Raw genomic sequence first — 18,302 nt, 5'->3', positions numbered from 1 at the left:
TGGGGCAATCAAATATTGGTTTGCGGATGTGTACATGTATACATCACTGCATGTACATGTACATGTATACAATATTTGCTTGGTAGATTTGGTTTTTTTTCTAAAAAGAACATCATAAATCATACCTAGTAAGTACATGATGTTCTTATACCCACTCCTACCATTGGTTCATAGCGACCAATTAGATATATAAAAATAGTAACTTTGATTTGCTGTAATTTCCTGATTTTTTCTGGATCCTTCTCTTGATCCTTCTATCAATCCCTTTCCCCTCTTTTTTCTATAAATGGATATGCATTTGTTTGTAGGCCTACTTGTTTATGCTTCTGAACATAATATTTCTATCTCCATGCTCTGAAGAAGGTCCGGTTTGGATCGAAAGCTAATAAAGGCCATCGATACCCTTAGACATCCACGTTGTGTTACCGCAAACCAAATGCTGTTATTTATTCGAGCTCCGCGTGTGGTCGCGACTGGTAGCTATCGATGACTAATAATAATAAAGGCTCTGGATACCATCAGAGTTTGGGCGTTGGCTTTAAAGAAATCTTCACATTGAGTTCGTTTCAATAAAAGATGAAACAATGTCACTTTGGCAAGCTAAGTTACTCAATTTTGTATTAAGGTCTATACACACAGATGCCTCCATGTGTATAATGAATGATACTATAAAATAAAATAAACATACCATTATTATTATTCATAATATGAGCGATTTGTAATCCGACATCAATGTGCTTAGTTATTTATTGTTTTACATCCAAAAAGTTCCCGATCTAGTGACCTTTATGATTCGTCCACAATGACCGCGGAAACACGCATCGGGCAAAACCAGTGCCATCGTCAATTTTAATTAATTCAATTTGTTTAAACCATTTAAATGGTTTAAACAATTTAAAATAAAAAGAAAACAAAACAATGAAGAAAGATCACATAATATGATTTATAAAATGATTACCAGACGCTTGATCTTGCAGTTTTCAAGAATGAAACAGCTATCCATGACGGTTATGTTTTGGGCAATGAAAACTATTTGGTTCATCTTTATCTGAAGACGGCCTATAGTTTCAGCAATTTTTAGAAAAATATGCAATATTAATAATATTAATAATAATGTAATAATTTGACGGATGACTTAAAATTGTGTTATTGGTGAATTTAGACTATCCATCTCAGAGGGGGAAAGGGATGTGGGTTTCTTAACATTGTTATATGACATGATGAAAGGTCACTTATATTTTAGGTCAAGAGACTACAATGGGTGTAAACATGTTCCCCCAATACACCTGTGCTGTGAACAGGTGTAAATACAGAAAGCCAATACACACTTTCCGCTTGACTGACTTACAATGCTAATTAGCATTACAACGAAAGCATCGATATCACAAACGACTTCACTGATTGGTCGGTTTCAGTTAAAGGTCGTCGTCACAGACGCTATTCTACATTTGACTGCATAATGGTCTACCTGTAACTGACAACCTCAAACGGGAATACACATTCTTAAGCAGACCATTTTTGTCTGGTGTGCTACACAGGGAACTATTTAGTATTTTCGACACGTTTTACTAGAAAATTTCTGCTCGGCAGCGATTCTGGATTGCCGAATTTTTACTGTAGAGTTGTCTTAGGATTTAATAATACCGTGCTGCTGTTTGTTGTCAGGGAGTGTGGAGTGTAAATTCTGACGAGGCGATGGCGGTTGTGTAAAAGGAATTTGTGACCAGTTGCACAACTGACTCTAACTGGAAACGGCTACTGGGCTTACGCAGTTAAACTTTAAAAAATTATCTGGATTCAAAGAATTTGGGCCCAATTCCGCAAAGGAGGACACAAAATCAAAATGGCTAGTGTAGTCAAGACAGCAAGGGAGGCAGTATTTGCGGTGGTAATTCTCCTTGCTATGGTGTCAGTGGTTTTATGCACTGGAGGTAAGATTTGTTTTTGATATTTTGTTAATAGAAAATTGAAATATAAAATCATAGTGTTATTATTCATGACAAGAAGGAAGATCCGCCAGAAGTTAACATTTACACCGTTTTTCTTGCTTCCAGGTATCAGTTGATAATAAATATTATTTTGTGTGAAAGGAAGTGTGCAGCGTGATCAATGCCAGCGGACTTCGATCCTAAATTTCAGGGAACCTACTTCCTAGTTTTGGTGTAAATCAATTTGAATACAATTAATTTTTTTTTTTGCTCTGAAATATTTTCAGCATATTTTCTTTCAAGTAATCTACAAACATAATATTATTCAAATGCCATTCGAAAAAGGATCATGGACCAAGTGATTTGTTTGCTCGATTATATAAAACTGTCCTTCAAATTCGAATGACCAATTGTAAACAAGCTACATCATTCATTGTTGCGCAACGGGGCACCAATCGATGTAATTCCTCTAAGATTTGTAAAATAAATTCACTAAGGTTACCAATAAAATACCTACAATGCTTCATTGTAAAAGTTTTAACAGAAGGTTGGAGTTAGTTTCAGTGGAAAATGGTTTTTAAAAAAATGGCATGGACCCTGAAAGACTTTATGCAATACAAATCTTCACTACACGCGTGGTCATTTTTAAACAGCAGTTGTTTGAAATCAAGCATGACGCCAGACCAGTTTAGCATTTTTGGTTTTTCAAATAATAAAAAATGCAATAATATTACAATGAAGCTTTAAATAAAAGCATGATGTTGTCAGCTTGCTATATTTTATGATAAGATAAGATTATTTCGACTCATTGGGGCCACCTTTTCAATATTATCAAGTGTTTTAAGTTGTGTTAGAATTCAAATAATTAAACCACATTACTTTTTTAGTTTGTCCTTGAAAATCACAAAAATCACCATTTGATACACATTTTTGCGACCCCAAAGTATCATAAAATATAGCAAGCTGACAACATCATGCTTTTATTAAAAGCTTCATTGTAATATTATTGTATTTTTGATAAATTATCTACATCAACGGATATTACAACCGTGCGAAGAACCAAGCAAGCATGAACGAATGTAAACAAGAAATATTATAAAATATGTTTTAAAAGCACATGCCGACAGCAAATTTAGTTCTAAAATAAACAAAAAGAACAATTAAAAAGAAATAAATTATAAAAAATATATATACCAAGATTGAAGGTAAAAACAACGAAGGAAATAATTTAAAACAAACTTTTAAAAATATTTGTTGAAGTTGATTATAATAAATAAAAAAAACTAAATGTCATTATACCACTTTTTGTCAAGAATTTGTCCGTGAAATATCACACTTTCACTTCAAGTGATTGAAACCATATCATATCAAGCTTCCTTCATTGACTGGCTGTAAAATAAAAGTCATTTGCATGTTATTTTTATAATATTTGTTTTACAACAGTCCAGTCAGCTGTTGGCTTGAATGAAATTGAAAATTAGCTTTATTATAATGTCAGTAATCAAGCGTACTACGCCTTTTTACAATTAATAGAGATTGATTGTTCATACATATGGCGGCAGATGTTTATTTTTTTACCAAAGAAATAATAATGCACATGGTGTGCTACTTGAATTTACCGATGGGAAGGGGGGGATGTGCACACCCTGGCGACTGCTAACAATGCACAGCTGATGTGTGCAGTGGATCTGAATGGCTAATTAGGGTGTGGCAAAGGTGTGGTTTAAAATAAATTACCTGCAATCAATTATTCCAGTTTAGATAATGTATCCGTTCATCACATATTTTTAACAAAATTAGTTAACAGGAATAAGTGTCCAACATGTTGTTCTTTATTATATAAATTGAATAATTATTTTCATTTTATTTTCATTTTTTATAATTAGAAGAACTTGGAATTATCCATGTTTGAAACAGACAATTAAGTCTTTGTTTGTAATCTTAAAAGATCGGGTTGTCTACATACCATGAACAACCGTCAATGGATATAAATACAACGATTTCAACCATGACCGCTCAGGTATAATGTGAGTTTGTTGGTTCATGTTTCCATGGTAGCCACATGACAATGGGTAAAGCTTTACACTCATATTAGGTTATTCCATTGTCAATGCCATTTGACGCCTCAAGCTACGTGTTGAGTTCTACAGTGGGTGCTCGCTGAACCAAACGTAACCTATCATAAATTATTAGAACGTGGCGGGTGTACGGGATTCAAATAAAGTAATATTTCACCAAATTAATAATCCTTTCTTGTATTAGAGTTTTGTTATAATTATCAAAAAGACGAACGATAGAGCTTTGATAAGGGACACAATTTCACTACCAATTTTATTTGGTTATAGAATATCCGTTGATGTAGATAGTTTATCAGAATTAAAGTCACCTGGAAGTGGTATTTTTTCAAAATAAAGCTTTTGCCACTAATATATGTGTTTTGATGAGCGGAATGTGAATAAACAGTTAACTAAGGTTTTAAAAAATCAGTTCTTATGTTATTTACAAATTTAAGAGTAGACCCCGACCCGAGAGGCCGCTGTTCGTGACGTAAATCGAGGCAGACTTTGCCTGTAATGCGTAGAGTAAACACAATTGCAAAGTACATGTACGGACCAAGTCGTGAGTTTGTACGTTTAAAAAAAAAAAATTTTGTTTTTTTCCGGCAATGCCGACCAGGTGTATTGCTGCTGATGAATGAAGAAAAACACTTTTTGAAATGTACCAACTCACGACTTGGACGTACATGTACTTTGCACGTGTGTTTACTATACGCATTGCAGGCAAAGTCTGCCTCGATTGACGTCACAAAAGGGGTAGGCGGAGTCAGCCCCCCAAACAACTTTATATATTTTTTAAACATATAAATCGTGACAAACAATTACTAAAAAAATAATGTTATTGTTCGTAAGCATATTATACTCTTATGTTTGAAAGAAAAAAATTCTATTTCCAGGTGACTTTAAATACAAAATTTAATTATTAAAAAAAAAATATATATATATAAAAATATCGTTATTATTATTATCTATATTTTTATGACGAGTAGAGTAGATGGCCTTAGCTTTCGATCTAAACCGGACCTTCTTCAGAGGCATAAACCAAAAGAGAATAATTTTTATAATGTAATATAGAATATCGAGTATTTTCAACGTATCTGGAATATCGAGAATATCTAGAGAATAATGGATGTATCAAGGATATATTAATAAAGAATAATTTAATATCACCGAGAATAATAATTTTGATTGTAGATTTCGAATGAGACAGCTTGGATCAGGTGAGCGTGTACGGAGAATCTTGATGAATCGAAACATTGTTCATCAATTCTGAAAGAATAGATTCCAACCAAGACTTATGAAATCTCTTCATCTTCAAGACTTATGAAATCTACATCGCCATCGTGTGCTCTGCAGTTCGTAACTCATCATCATATAGCGGTCAACATACATTGCCCCCTCACAATTCTCCCCAAGACATTATCGGTGATCTAAGTAGCGCCCAAGTCACTGGGCATGGGTCTAAGGCTAGACTCGCACATTGATTGAAAGAGCTAACAAAATGGCAGCAAACCCAGAATCACCTAGCGAAACTGAGTGATGCTTTTTTCGTAATAACGATCGTACAACTCCCACGAGGCAGGCAGAGAGACACGCGTGACGTGAGCAACGTCATGTCAAATTCCTTACGTTTTCACTGTGTTTTTCATTTTTTGTCTTGCCGATATGGGGTAGGTCGAGACCAAAGACCAAATATTTCACCACCTTTTTTCCCCCGACTCTTGTTTACATTGCATCTTTTTTTTGGCAGGATTATTGTTGCGGATAAAAATCTTTGCATTTATACCATCGGTCCATTTGGAAGTTGTTTCAACAGCTAATTTTGTTTTATAAAAAAAAAATTAACTACAAAAGTTTGGCCATTGTTTTTCGTCATTCGGGATAAGTAATAGCCATAGAGTTATATAAAGGTTCTTTTGAATAGCTTTATGGATACTTGCTCTATGCTTCAAGAGAAATAATTGGCTAGACTCTGCCCGAGAAACTTTTAAATAGAGCGGGGTAGGATATTGGGGGGGGGGGGGGGGGGGGGGCGAGCGCAAGTTTAGGAAAACGTTGAGGGCGCTCTGTGTTAAAAACAACACGGCGTACGCCCAGAGACATGAAGAACCTTTATGTACGTGTTGAGAGAAGGCGAAATGTCGTCGGCTGCTAGAGCTAGCATTTGCAAAAGGTCTGATTTGTTTGAGCTAAAGGGATAAATTTCCGTATGTCTAAAGGGATAAATTTCCGTATGTCGTCACTCATTTTTTCAAAAAAGGAATATCTCATTGAGGTAAATTAGATACTATATTATTTCATATCGAATGAAAAAGTGGTGGCGCCATACGGAAACTTTTCCAACAAAACATACAACAAAAGAGAAATATCCTCTGCTTACCAGTTATCACGCTATTATGCCTTTTTCTTTGAATTGGGAAAAAAATAATGATGCCTTATATCAACCGATGCCCTAATTATCTTCATTTGTTAATACGAAGTATGCAAACGTGTATTAAAACTTGATGGACATTGAAATGTTCACACCACACACCGATCTTGGATGACTTCAACTGGCCCCATTTGTTTTGAGTTTTTCCTGTTTTCACGGCAAACGAGAAAGTATGGTTTCCCGGTGAAGCCATACATGGAAGAAACATCTGCAGTGACTACAAGTGTTCTTTGAGACTCTGTGTATGACTGTATAGCCAGCAGTTGCCTTCATTTTATTCAAAATATTTTTTTATTAAATTTTTAAAATTACCATGGTAACTTGCACAAAATAAAAAAAAATAAAAAAAATATAAAAAGTGTGAATAATTACTGGCTTCAAAATCTGATTTCTATTTATTTTTGTTCTATTTTTTTTCTTAATATTTATAATAAAGTATATACATAAACAGTGATAATTGAATCAACAAGCTGATGTTTAAATTTTGATATAAATAATAGTATTGATACGAGGGTTACAAAATAAAAATCTCCAAAAATATTAGAAAATGATATAAGGCACATGGGTTCTTTAAGCCTCGGTATTTTTTTTTCAAGAATGCTCAGCAAAACATTCTGTCACATGATTTTGATCATCATGAATTGTGAATTGAAATAGCGTTTGATGAAACTTTTTCGGTGGGCAAATATTTTTATATGGCCTCAACATTATGACATATTTTTGTACCTTGTAGAAATGCCTAAAATACCAAACTTTTTGCATTTACAAGTGCAAATGACCAGTGGAGCCTTACATGTTTCTAAGTTTTTGTCAAAGAAGAGGAGACTCTTTGCTTGGCATATAAAACCACACAATTTTTATCTTGGGACTGTTTACATCGCGCACAGAGAGGTAAAAGATTTGCAACGATAATAGGGACACCGCGAAAACAGGACCTCCTACGATATAGAATACAATGAAAATTATATAATGAATAATCTAAGTCAAGACATACATGTAACAAGCTGTAATATGGATTTAAATAAATGAATTTTCTGCAAGTTTTTAAACAATGGAAGAGAACAACAGCATCTGATGTTATTAGGTAAAGCGTTCCAAGAATTAGGAGCACAATCAGAAAAGGCACGATCGCCTTACAATGAGGAAGTTCTAGGATTAGTTAAAAGGCACTTAGCAGAAGAACGAAGAGTGCGAGAGGGGGGCGGCGTAAGGTACAAGAAGATGTGCATTCTGAGATTTTTAAATATGCAATAAGTAATTTTTAATTCTTTGTTACTAAATAATTTGTTTTAATCTTGTTGTCTCCCCTACAGAATGTATGAGTAATCCATGTGCAATTGGATCCTGCAGAGAAACTCCCACTGATAGCTATGTCTGTCTCTGTCCTTATGGGCAGAGCCACGGTACCAATTGTCAACTAACATTGACATCAGGTAAGTATATGTTTCAAAAGGCATTGGACAACATCGGTAATTACTCAAAATGATGGAGAGCTGTTGATAATACAGTAGTAGTAAAACAGTGTGAGAAATGGCTCCATCTGAAGTAATGTAGTTTTGAGAAAGAGGTTTATTTCTCACTCAAAATATTAAAGGACTTCAGGCTTTTTCAGGCACGAAAGGACACATATTTGTGCAACAAGGAAGTATTTTCAACTTCGATGATCAGTTGAGCCCAACCGTGCACAGGGATGTTATGTTGTTCATGTTGGGATACACCAAGTGAGAATACTGGTTTGTGACAACTACCAAAGGTGTTTGGCGTCTTTAAGTTATGCTGCTAATAAATATTCTTCCTACAAGAAAGATCTATATGCCGTGCAAAATAGATCCGTCAACTATTTACCTAATTCTGTATGCTGTTTAAACCATTTTGAAACCCCTAATCATTGCAGTTCGAACATGTGGACAAAACTACTTCAGCAATAATGGTGTCATCCAGTCCCCCAACTTTCCCAACAACTACAACACCTTCGACTACTGCGTGTACCTCATTCAAGTCGTTGAAGCACAGAACCTTCAGTTTTCCATTACTGCCTTTGAGGTCGAGATTGATCAGAAAGATCCGTTTGAGTACGGCAGTGGATCTACCGTAAACCCTAACCAGGCTATCGAGCAATTGGACGGCACCAGTCAGGTCATTCAAAATGGTAACCCGTATGTCTTTGACATCACTGGTAACCAAGCTTGGGTCACCTTCCGAAGTGACGGCAGTAATCAGTATTCTGGATTCAGCTTGACTTACAGAGCAGGTAAGGATGGGTCATTATTATTAGTATTGGTTCATTTCATTTTCCTGAAGACACACAGTTGAAACGTTGAGTTGTCAATCAAAGGAAGTTTGCAAAAAGCTGAGTTCAGTTAAATTGCGAAAACTCAGGGGCACAGTAAATCTGCTTAGGACTAAGCCAGTTGTAACACAACTGTAAACAAATAATAAATAGCAAGGGAAACTGACTGGGTAAATTTGTAACGATTTGGGGTTTTAAACAAATCAAAATTTACCAGAGCTGGATTTAAATCAACGACTTCTGGATTAATGTTCCAGTGCTCTACCAACTGGGCGGATTATCTGGCCCTTTGTTTGCATTCTCCCTATACCATGTATACTATGAATACACACAGCGTCTTTAATTCCACACAGGCCTGATGCTTCATGCAGGTAGTGAAGACGATTGCCTCTTTGCCCCCTTGTCTGTGTCTTGGTGCCCTTGAAGTGCTCCAGTTGAAACTTACAATTTCCTCATAGGGTGCTCTTTTTAGGAAATGCCTCTTGGTGATCTTGCCCTTTTAAACCAAAGCATACAGGACTGTTATTATTATTATTATTGGTTTATTTAATTCTCTTGAAGAGGATCAGAGCATACTGATTGAACCGTTGAGTTATCAACCACCGGTTATTTTCAGAACCAACACTACACAAAAGAGATTTTCACGCGGTGTTACTGCAAACGTTACATGTACCTTATTATCGGTTTATTTCATACAATTAAACAAAGGAGATTTTGCCTCCCTCCATGCCCCTTGGTCATTGCCTTGGTGCCCTTGAAATGCTCAAGTAGAAATTGTACAGTTTCTTCACAGAGTGCCCCTTACTACGGAGAAACTGTCTTGGTGCCCTTCCCATTCAAAAATAAAGCTTTTGACGTGCCCCAAAACCCACTAGGTCTTTTCATCATGTGCAAGTGAAAATTTAATAATTACTTTTGTTGTACTTTCTGTTTAGATCTTGATAGCTGCATCAGTCAGCCATGTCTAAATGGTGCTACTTGTAATGATCTGGAGTTTGGCTTTACGTGTAGTTGTGCAGCAGGCTGGCAAGGAGATGCATGTGAACTGAGTAAGTAGACTGGCTCCTTCACCAAGACACTTGACCATTTATGCTACTTCCTTCTGATATGTACATGTACAATGTGTTGTGTTATATGCTTGAAAAGAACCCAGTGCACTAATTCTTAAAGGCAGTGGACACTATTGGTAATTGTCAAAGACTAGCCTTCACAGTTGGTGTATCTCAACATACGCATAAAATAACAAATAATATGTGAAAATTTGAGCTCAATCGGTCATCGAAGTTGCGAGATAATAACGAAAGAAAAATAACCCTTGTCACACGAAGTTGTGTGCGTTTAGATGGTTGATTTCGAGACCGCAAGTTCTAAATCTGAGGTCTCGAAATCAAATTCGTGGAAAATTACTTCTCTCTCGAAAATTATGGCACTTCAGAGGGAGCCGTTTCTCACAATGTTTTATACCATCAACCTCTCCCCATTACTCGTCACCAAGAAAGGTTTTATGCCAATAATTATTTTGAGTAATTACCAATAGTGTCCACTGCCTTTAAGAGAAGGGGTTCACCTTGGTGTTCCTGGTCTGGTCGGCAGCATGCACAACGCATAGAGTTATATATAACAACTAGAGGGCGCATTGGCCTATATACGCGGCCCGACATGCGTGCACATGCTGTCATTTTCTAAGTTGACAAAACAGGCATCGCACAGCGTGTGTTTGTGCGGCCATTTTTTAAGTTGACAAAACAGCATCGCGTGAGCATTTAATAAACACAAATTCCAACGTGTACTTCGTATTCAACGCGCATACAGAATGGGGCACCTGTCTCCTTGCAGTCCCGTTGCGTTTGTGTAAACAGCATCACCAGTGCGTCCTCTAGTTTTTATACATAACTATATGGCACCACGGCACTATGTAAACCATTATGTGGTGCTTTTAATGAATACGTCTCATACTTCAATACGCTCCACAAACCTTACAGGAAATAACCCCTATCTATTTGTCTGTTTATAACGTCGCTCCCCTTATTAGTAACTGAATCATTTTTTCTTCATTTTTATTCTCTTTTCACAGATATTGATGAATGTGTCAGTTCACCTTGTCTGAATAGTGGTACATGTAATGATTTAGTCAATGGCTATTTATGTTTGTGTATAGCTGGCTACACTGGCATCAACTGTGAAACAGGTAAGTCTTACTTTTTGAGATGAAGCTAGGCATTTCCAGTTCCATGTATCTTCTAAAACTAAGATAAGTTTCCCAATTTTCTTTTAAAGGTTATATACTCTGACATTTTTTTTTATTGTAAGCTCTCAATAGGTTTACTCTTTGAATATACTTTATGCCTAAAGCCAGGTTCATACTTCCTGCAAAATGCGATAGGAGTTGTGACGCCACAAAATTCCCAATGAATAATTTGCAATAGTTAAACTGTGTTCAACATTTCTGCGAAACTTTCGCTGCTAAATCAGCTCAGTGATGTAAAACTTTGCTTTGCATTCACAAGTAACCTGGCTTTCCTGCAATGGTCTTTCCATTCACTTGATATGACATGTACAGATGTTGTTTGAAATTTTCTGCAATTTGAGTTGTCCCAAATAACACAGCTTGCAAAGTTCAATGTTAACGTAAAAAATATAAAGTTGTTTGTGTAAGCCAGGAAAAGCCATTGACAACTACTGGTGTTAGAGACCTTTGAACTAAAATATCCTTGTTCATCTGGGCCATTATTTTGTTCATCAGTGTGGAGATTTTTTTATGAAGCCATTCAATATTTAAAAATTGAAGTTAAAGGAACACGTTGCCTTGGATCGGTCGAGTTGGTCTTTGAAAAGCATTTGTAACCGTTTTTTATAAAATACATATGGGTAGAAAGATGTTGTAAAAGTAGAATACAATGATCCACACAAACATGCCTCGAAATTGCGTGGTTTTCCTTTTACCTCGTCGACTAACACGTCGGCCATTTATGGGGGTCAAAATTTTGACTCCCATAAATGGCCGACCATGTTAGTTCGCACAGTAGAAGGAAAACCACGCAATTTCGAGGCAAACTTGTGTGGAGCATTGTATTCTACTTTTAAAACATCTTTCCAACCATATGCATTTTAAAAAAAACGGTTACAAACGCTTTTGTTTTGACCAACTCGTCCGATCCAAGGCAACGTGTTCCTTTAAGCCAAATTGTTTACAGGTTTCGTTTGCTATTGCATGCATGGTTCATCAACCAAAGCATGATTGCTGTCTGTGTCTATTTTGTCATCTCTGCCAATCCTGTATAAGACAAAGACCAGTCACTTCACTTGGTGTAACTCAACATATGCATAAAAGTACAAGCCTGTGAAAATTTGAGCTCAATTGGTCGTCGAAGTTGTGAGATAACAATGAAAGAAAAAACACCCTTGTTACACGAAGTTGTGTGCCTTTAGATGCTTGATTTCGAGACCTCAAAATCTATTCTGAGGTCTCGAAATAAATTTGTGGAAAATTACTTCTTTCTCGAAAACTACATTACTTCAGAGGGAGTCGATTCTCACAAGGTTTTTTTACTATCAACAGCTCCCCATTACTCGTTACCAAGTAAGGTTTTATGCTAATAATTATTTTGAGTAACTGCCACTATTGTCTGCCTTTATTGAGTGCTAATTAACGAACCTCTTTTTAATTGATTTTCAGATACTAATGAGTGCTTGTCCAACCCATGTCTGAATCTTGGCCAGTGTAATGACGCTGTCAATGGTTATGAATGTGTCTGTGCTTTGGGATGGGAAGGAACACGATGTGAAAATGGTAAGAAACTTTGCAATCAGGGCTTCTACTTTACTTTTCTGTTAAGAATTATTACTACTGTTAATGCAAAGAAGGAAGGTAGTGGTAGTACCTAAGACTAACTAATATATTAATAAATACTTTATGAGCTTTCATAACTTCTTCATGACTGAAAAGAGATACCTTTATTACATGTTACTCTTCTCAATATTCATTTACTCATAGATTTCATGGCTTTAGATGCATTTTTCATACTAATTTGACTTTCCAACAAAGACTTGTACTCTTGCACATACATAACACCTGCACAACAAAAACCCTGCTGAGAAGTCATCTTCGTTTGATTGGCCATGCTCTTCGGAGACCTGAGGTGCCTCTCGCTACCTTCTTAAATCCACAAAACCAGCCATCAGAACCCTTTCGACAGGGTGGAAGCCTCCGCTGCACCTGTATATCAAAGCTTATTGACGACCTCAACGCCATCGGCCTACAACACGATCAAGCTGCCCTGGATCGGCCTGGATGGCACAGACGAATTTCTAACATTGGACAAACCCATGGTCACAATGTCTCGAGTTCGGCACGAGTAGCGTCAGCTATTTATATACTAATTTGGTCATTTTTACATGCCTGGCACCTCCGTCAATTTGTATTGGAATTTTGCAAGGGGCACCACAGCAAAAGCACAGGGCACCACAGGCTCTGGGTAAGTTGGCCTGTTTTTAGCAGAAATGTGAAACTGACATGAGTTAGAGAGAAGCTAACTTCTTAATGTTGTATTTTTGTATTTCAGATATCAACGAGTGCGCCAGTGGACCTTGTATGAACAATGCACAATGTAGAAATGAGGTGGGTCAGTTTACATGTGACTGTGCTGCTGGATGGGAAGGCGCTAGATGTGACCAAGGTAGGGATAAATTAACAAACAATAAACACTACTTAATTCAAAACTTGACGCAACCAGTTTCCCTGACTGACACATTTTTTAACTCTATGTACTGGGCACTATTGGTAATATACATCAAATAATTACTTGCAAAGAATATAGCTTGGTAACAGATATTTATGAATACTAACAGGCATTCAAAATCTTTTGTTATTCATCGTTAAATGAAAGCTATTTTAACAAATTATTGATTTAGACAAAGTAATGTTTTATGATTGAACACCTTGTACCTTGCAAGAACAATAAGATTACACCATTGTTTTTTTCCCCTCCACTTTTTTCAGTTTAACTGTTAGGACTATTAATAAGAAACAGATACATGTATGCAGATTTTTGGTTTCATGATCTGTAGATTCTATGTTTACATGGGAAACTATGGAAAATGTCAATCGAGTCTCAAACCTTTTCTTTGACCCTATTGTTTGAGCAAAATATGGTCAAGTATTGTGGACGTGTGCAGCTGGTCTGGGCAATTTGGTACAAGCCGCTATGGTTTCTGAAGGGTTTAAGCCAAACTGATAAACCAGAAACTGTGGATGAAAAACAAGAAAATTTCGTCCATTTTTAATGGTTTGCACTTTATTACTGTCAGAATCCTCATTCTGTAATCACAGGCTTCAGACTGATGATACCCAAGCCTACATCCGTATGGCATGTAAAAGGAGTTGGTGGCAACGGCCTCTGGAATAAAACAATTGTAGCCCACACCTTGAGTGGCCTTCGGGCCTTGTGTGTCTGGCGACCATCATCATAATTGTTCTTGTTGTGATCTTCTAACTAGATGTTGATGAGTGTCTGAGTAACCCCTGTGCTAACGGAGCCGTATGTGTCGACCATATGAACAGATATTCATGCACCTGTGCTGCTGGCTACACCGACACTCGCTGCCTCACAAGTAAGACATACCTCTAAAGTAATAACAGTTCCTCACCCCCAACCCACTCCCAATTCTATTCGCCAATTCATTCATACTCCTCTTCTCAAGATATTTCATAATAAAAATATTTTTCAATACAATTCAATAATAAATTTATTCCATACACTTGTTGTAGAAAAAGAACAATTGTGAGAATTAAACAGTACATAGAAAGGTAACAAAATCAAAAACACATTAGATTGTACAGAAACAATATTATCTTAGAGCAAATAATAACTAACTAACTAGGAATTAGCTATTTACAAGAAGGAGCGAGAGCATGAGGCTGTTATAGTAAGCTGAGGCTAGTAGACAACAGCCTTTATACAGACAAACAAACAAATGGCGAAGAAGAAACAGGGACAAGACAAACAAATGATGACATTGCAAAATGCCGACGACAAAATACAAAGAACATTACTGAGCAAAATAATAAGCCGAATGATGGAGGGAGAATAGTAATCTATGTAAATAAATTAAGCCAAAGCTTGGAGAAAACAGCCTAGACAGACAAACTACAAAAAGGAGACAAGAAAAACAGGTGACAAGAAAACATTTACAAAAACAGACTGGGTTTGCTATAAAATAATTATGTATAAACTAGCAGGGATAAAGCAAATGGCTGATGACATAATGTAGAAAGTTGGACTGACTTTAAATAAAAGATGAAAAGGGTAGCACGACCCCATTCTCACAGCCATTGAAATTTACTCAGTTTTAACAAACAATTTGAGCAATTATTGTTAGGCTTCTTTGAATTTTAAATTTTTGCTTAGAAAAAACGAGATTTATTATGGTTAGAAAACCCTGAATCTTTCAATTTGAATTGTCCACACTACATTGCTGTACAGTGTTGCTAAGTAATCTTAGGTCATTGCACATTCTGTGTTCTGATTTTTCACAAGAACTTGCCATCGATAACATATAATAAAAAAAACTGTTATTCTGTTGATTTTGATTTATTAACCATTTCTTTTCTTGTCTGTAGATATCAATGAATGTTCAAGCTTTCCTTGTAAGAACAATGGAATCTGTGTTGATGAGGTGGATGCATTCAGCTGTACATGCCAACCTGGATGGCAAGGAACTACATGTACTGAAGGTGAGATTTCAACCAATCACCTCTTCTAATTCGCCTTCTCACACCAATCAGCTATGCCACTGTAATATGCAAATTACATACCATGAATATTCATATCTTGTTTTCCCCTGAATGTTGATGAGTGTGCAGGTACCCCATGTCAGAATGGAGCAACTTGTATTAATATATCATATCTTGTTAACCAGTCAGCTCTTCCACAGTAATATGCAAATTACATATACATGAATATTCATATCTTGTTCTCCCCTAGATGTTGATGAGTGTGCAAGTAACCCATGTCAGAACGGAGCTGGTTGTACTAACCTATTCAATCAGTATGGATGCACCTGTACTAGTGGATGGAGAGGAATCAACTGTGATATCGGTTAGATGTTATTTACTTTCTTCTTCGTCTTCCGTAACCCCTTTAGAGACAATAGTGGCCACAAGCTGCTTATACCAAAAAACCCCGAGCGGCCGCAAACGACCGCAATTTGACAAGCTTTCAAAATATAGTATTAATAATAATAATAAGTTTTTATAAAGCGCACTTTTCAATAAAGTCTCAATGCTTTTTACATTAGTGCCCTGGTCATTGGCCAACAACATTCCTTTAATCTTTCTCAGCTCCCTTCTGGGAAGTATACAGCTCTGGGCTGCCTCGTCTCTCCAAGGGCTTTATCATACACAATATCAACCTCTACCCTCGCAGGTACCCATTTATACACCTAGGTGAAGGGAAGCAATTATAGTAAAGCATCAGTATGACCAAAAGCTTGATTGATTTAGATCAACCTAAACCTATCCCTAACAGCAACATGTGCTTTGTCTGATGTGCTTTGGTTCTTTACAAGGAGTTTTTTGTCTCACGGTTTCTTGACCAACAAAAAAGGAAGAGGTCAGGCTCTTCAAGCGTTCTCTCAAATTTATTTGTATTTACTGTCTTTATAGATATAAATGAATGTGCCAGTCAGCCCTGTGTGAATGGTGGAACATGTGTTGATGACGTGAATGGTTATAACTGTACGTGTACTTCTGGTTGGACTGGGACACGCTGTCAAACGGGTAAGTAATACAGGAATGGGATGTCTCCAGTTTTATTTAACAATCAAATTTATAAAAAAAATGAAGACAAAACATAAGTATTGCAGAGTAGGGCTTTTACAACCAAAGATAAATGTTAATATTGAGTTTCAAGCTCACAGGCTTTCGCGCTTTCCGCTCAGAGTTCAGTTGGTTTTTTTCAACAGCACCACATCCCTGGTAATACACTCAAATTTGCTCAGAGCTTGTTTCAAGAAGAAAATAGTTGTTTTATCAAAGCTGAACATTATTTCTTTTGCACAGATCATTTTTGATGCGAAACAAAATAAGTTGTTTGTCAATCTAGGTCATTGACAAAACATTTATACAAGAGTATAATCTTTGTTTTAATACTGTTATCCATAAAGATACCGCCTATGGTACAACAGTAGAAACAATAAGAGATAAAAGAGAATGAAACAGAGAAAAAGGGGTAAACCTTGAAGATTATAGAAAGGTAAAAGCAGTAGGGAAGACTTGGGAAAAAATGATGAAAAAAAATGATGAGAAATATAAGGTTATCATTTGGTCCAGTGGTTAAACTGCAGGACTTGCAATCACAAGGTTGTAGGTTCGATACCTACCAAGCTAACTTCTGATTTCACAATGACTAGAACAAGTATTGTCTTCTATTTACTGAATCAAAATTTCTTGATTTGCGTAGTTCATAATTCATGACGTTAACCCAAGCCAATAGTTGTGTGAGAGAGATTGGCTGTCGCAGCTAGGCCGCTATATCCCTTTGTTTCCTTGCCGGGAAGATCATCTAAACAAACAAACATATATTGAATATTTCTTGATTGTTTCTTGTAGATGTTGATGAGTGTGAAAGTGCTCCATGTATGAACGGTGCTTTTTGCTCCAATGGTAGGAATCAGTATATGTGTTCATGTACAGCCGGATGGACTGGAACCCTCTGTAATGTGGGTAAGTCAAAACTTCAATCTTTCTCAACTGTCTAAATAATTATTAAAGATTAAACATATTATTGTCATGATAAAAAAACATGAAATTTGTCTTCCCTGTGTAAAGGAGACTACATTACATCCAAGTAAGGCATGTAGCAACAAAAGAAAACAAGAATAGAATTACAATCCACAGATATAAAGTGCTCACAGGGTTCTCTACGCGCGGTTTTGTCCGGGCGCTGCATCCGTCCATAATATTAAATGCGCCCATTCAAAAAATGTAGTGCCCGGACAAAATTGTCGAGCACCTGGGCAAAAACATTTTAAAAACACTTCACAACGTACACAATCCACCATGCAGGAATAGTGTGCGAAATTTGCCGATTGTGCAAGAATAGTGTGCGCAGTATATCGATAGTGCAGGAATGATTTGCGCAGATTGGCGATCGTGCATGAATTCTTTGCGCAGTTTGACAACAGTGCAGGATTGTTTAGTGCCCGGACAAAGTTTAACCCTGCCGTCACTCAGAGATGCTCAAGGCGAATAGATGGATTGCACTAAGTGTCTTCGATAGCCATATTTGATGATAATCACATAATCTAGCAAGAGCTGTAGTCGTAGCTGAAGCTGTCGATTTAGACAGCCTGAGAATCCTGCATGGTGAAAGGACAAAATATTGTGGATATGTTCTACTGAGTTCACTACAATCAAAAGAGTAATATTTGATAAATAATATTTGTTGTTTTTTCTTCACAGATATTAACGAGTGTGTTAGTAATCCCTGTATGAATTCTGGCCAGTGCAACAACCTATTGAATGACCAGTATAGCTGTGACTGTGTCACAGGGTGGACTGGTGGGCAGTGTCAAACCAGTAAGTACTCAATTTCAAT

The 18,302-nt window shown here is 36.6% G+C and overlaps 1 protein-coding gene across 5 annotated transcripts in view; it reads left to right on the top strand.

Annotated features, from left to right (window-relative positions):
• Positions 1–1,463: 1,463 nt before the first annotated feature.
• The window catches only part of LOC139943876 (uncharacterized), a 54,274-nt gene continuing 37,435 nt past the window's right edge, over positions 1,464–18,302 (top strand). For 4 of the 5 annotated variants that reach the window (XM_071940751.1, XM_071940748.1, XM_071940749.1 and 1 more), the window contains exons 1-13: positions 1,464–1,931; positions 7,730–7,849; positions 8,311–8,667; positions 9,642–9,755; positions 10,781–10,894; positions 12,383–12,496; positions 13,269–13,382; positions 14,203–14,316; positions 15,326–15,439; positions 15,690–15,803; positions 16,370–16,483; positions 17,315–17,428; positions 18,167–18,283. In XM_071940751.1, coding sequence (XP_071796852.1) covers positions 1,844–1,931; positions 7,730–7,849; positions 8,311–8,667; positions 9,642–9,755; positions 10,781–10,894; positions 12,383–12,496; positions 13,269–13,382; positions 14,203–14,316; positions 15,326–15,439; positions 15,690–15,803; positions 16,370–16,483; positions 17,315–17,428; positions 18,167–18,283 — 1,708 coding nt within the window. In that variant the 5' untranslated portion in view covers positions 1,464–1,843. Of the gene's footprint in view, positions 1,932–6,088; positions 6,159–7,729; positions 7,850–8,310; positions 8,668–9,641; positions 9,756–10,780; positions 10,895–12,382; positions 12,497–13,268; positions 13,383–14,202; positions 14,317–15,325; positions 15,440–15,689; positions 15,804–16,369; positions 16,484–17,314; positions 17,429–18,166; positions 18,284–18,302 lie in introns of those variants that run through there. The other variant, XM_071940750.1, reaches the window with a different exon arrangement.

Source organism: Asterias amurensis, chromosome 11 (genome assembly GCF_032118995.1).
Source record: "Asterias amurensis chromosome 11, ASM3211899v1".
Lineage (NCBI taxonomy): Eukaryota > Metazoa > Echinodermata > Asteroidea > Forcipulatida > Asteriidae > Asterias > Asterias amurensis.
This window is presented reverse-complemented; position numbering and strand designations above follow the sequence as displayed.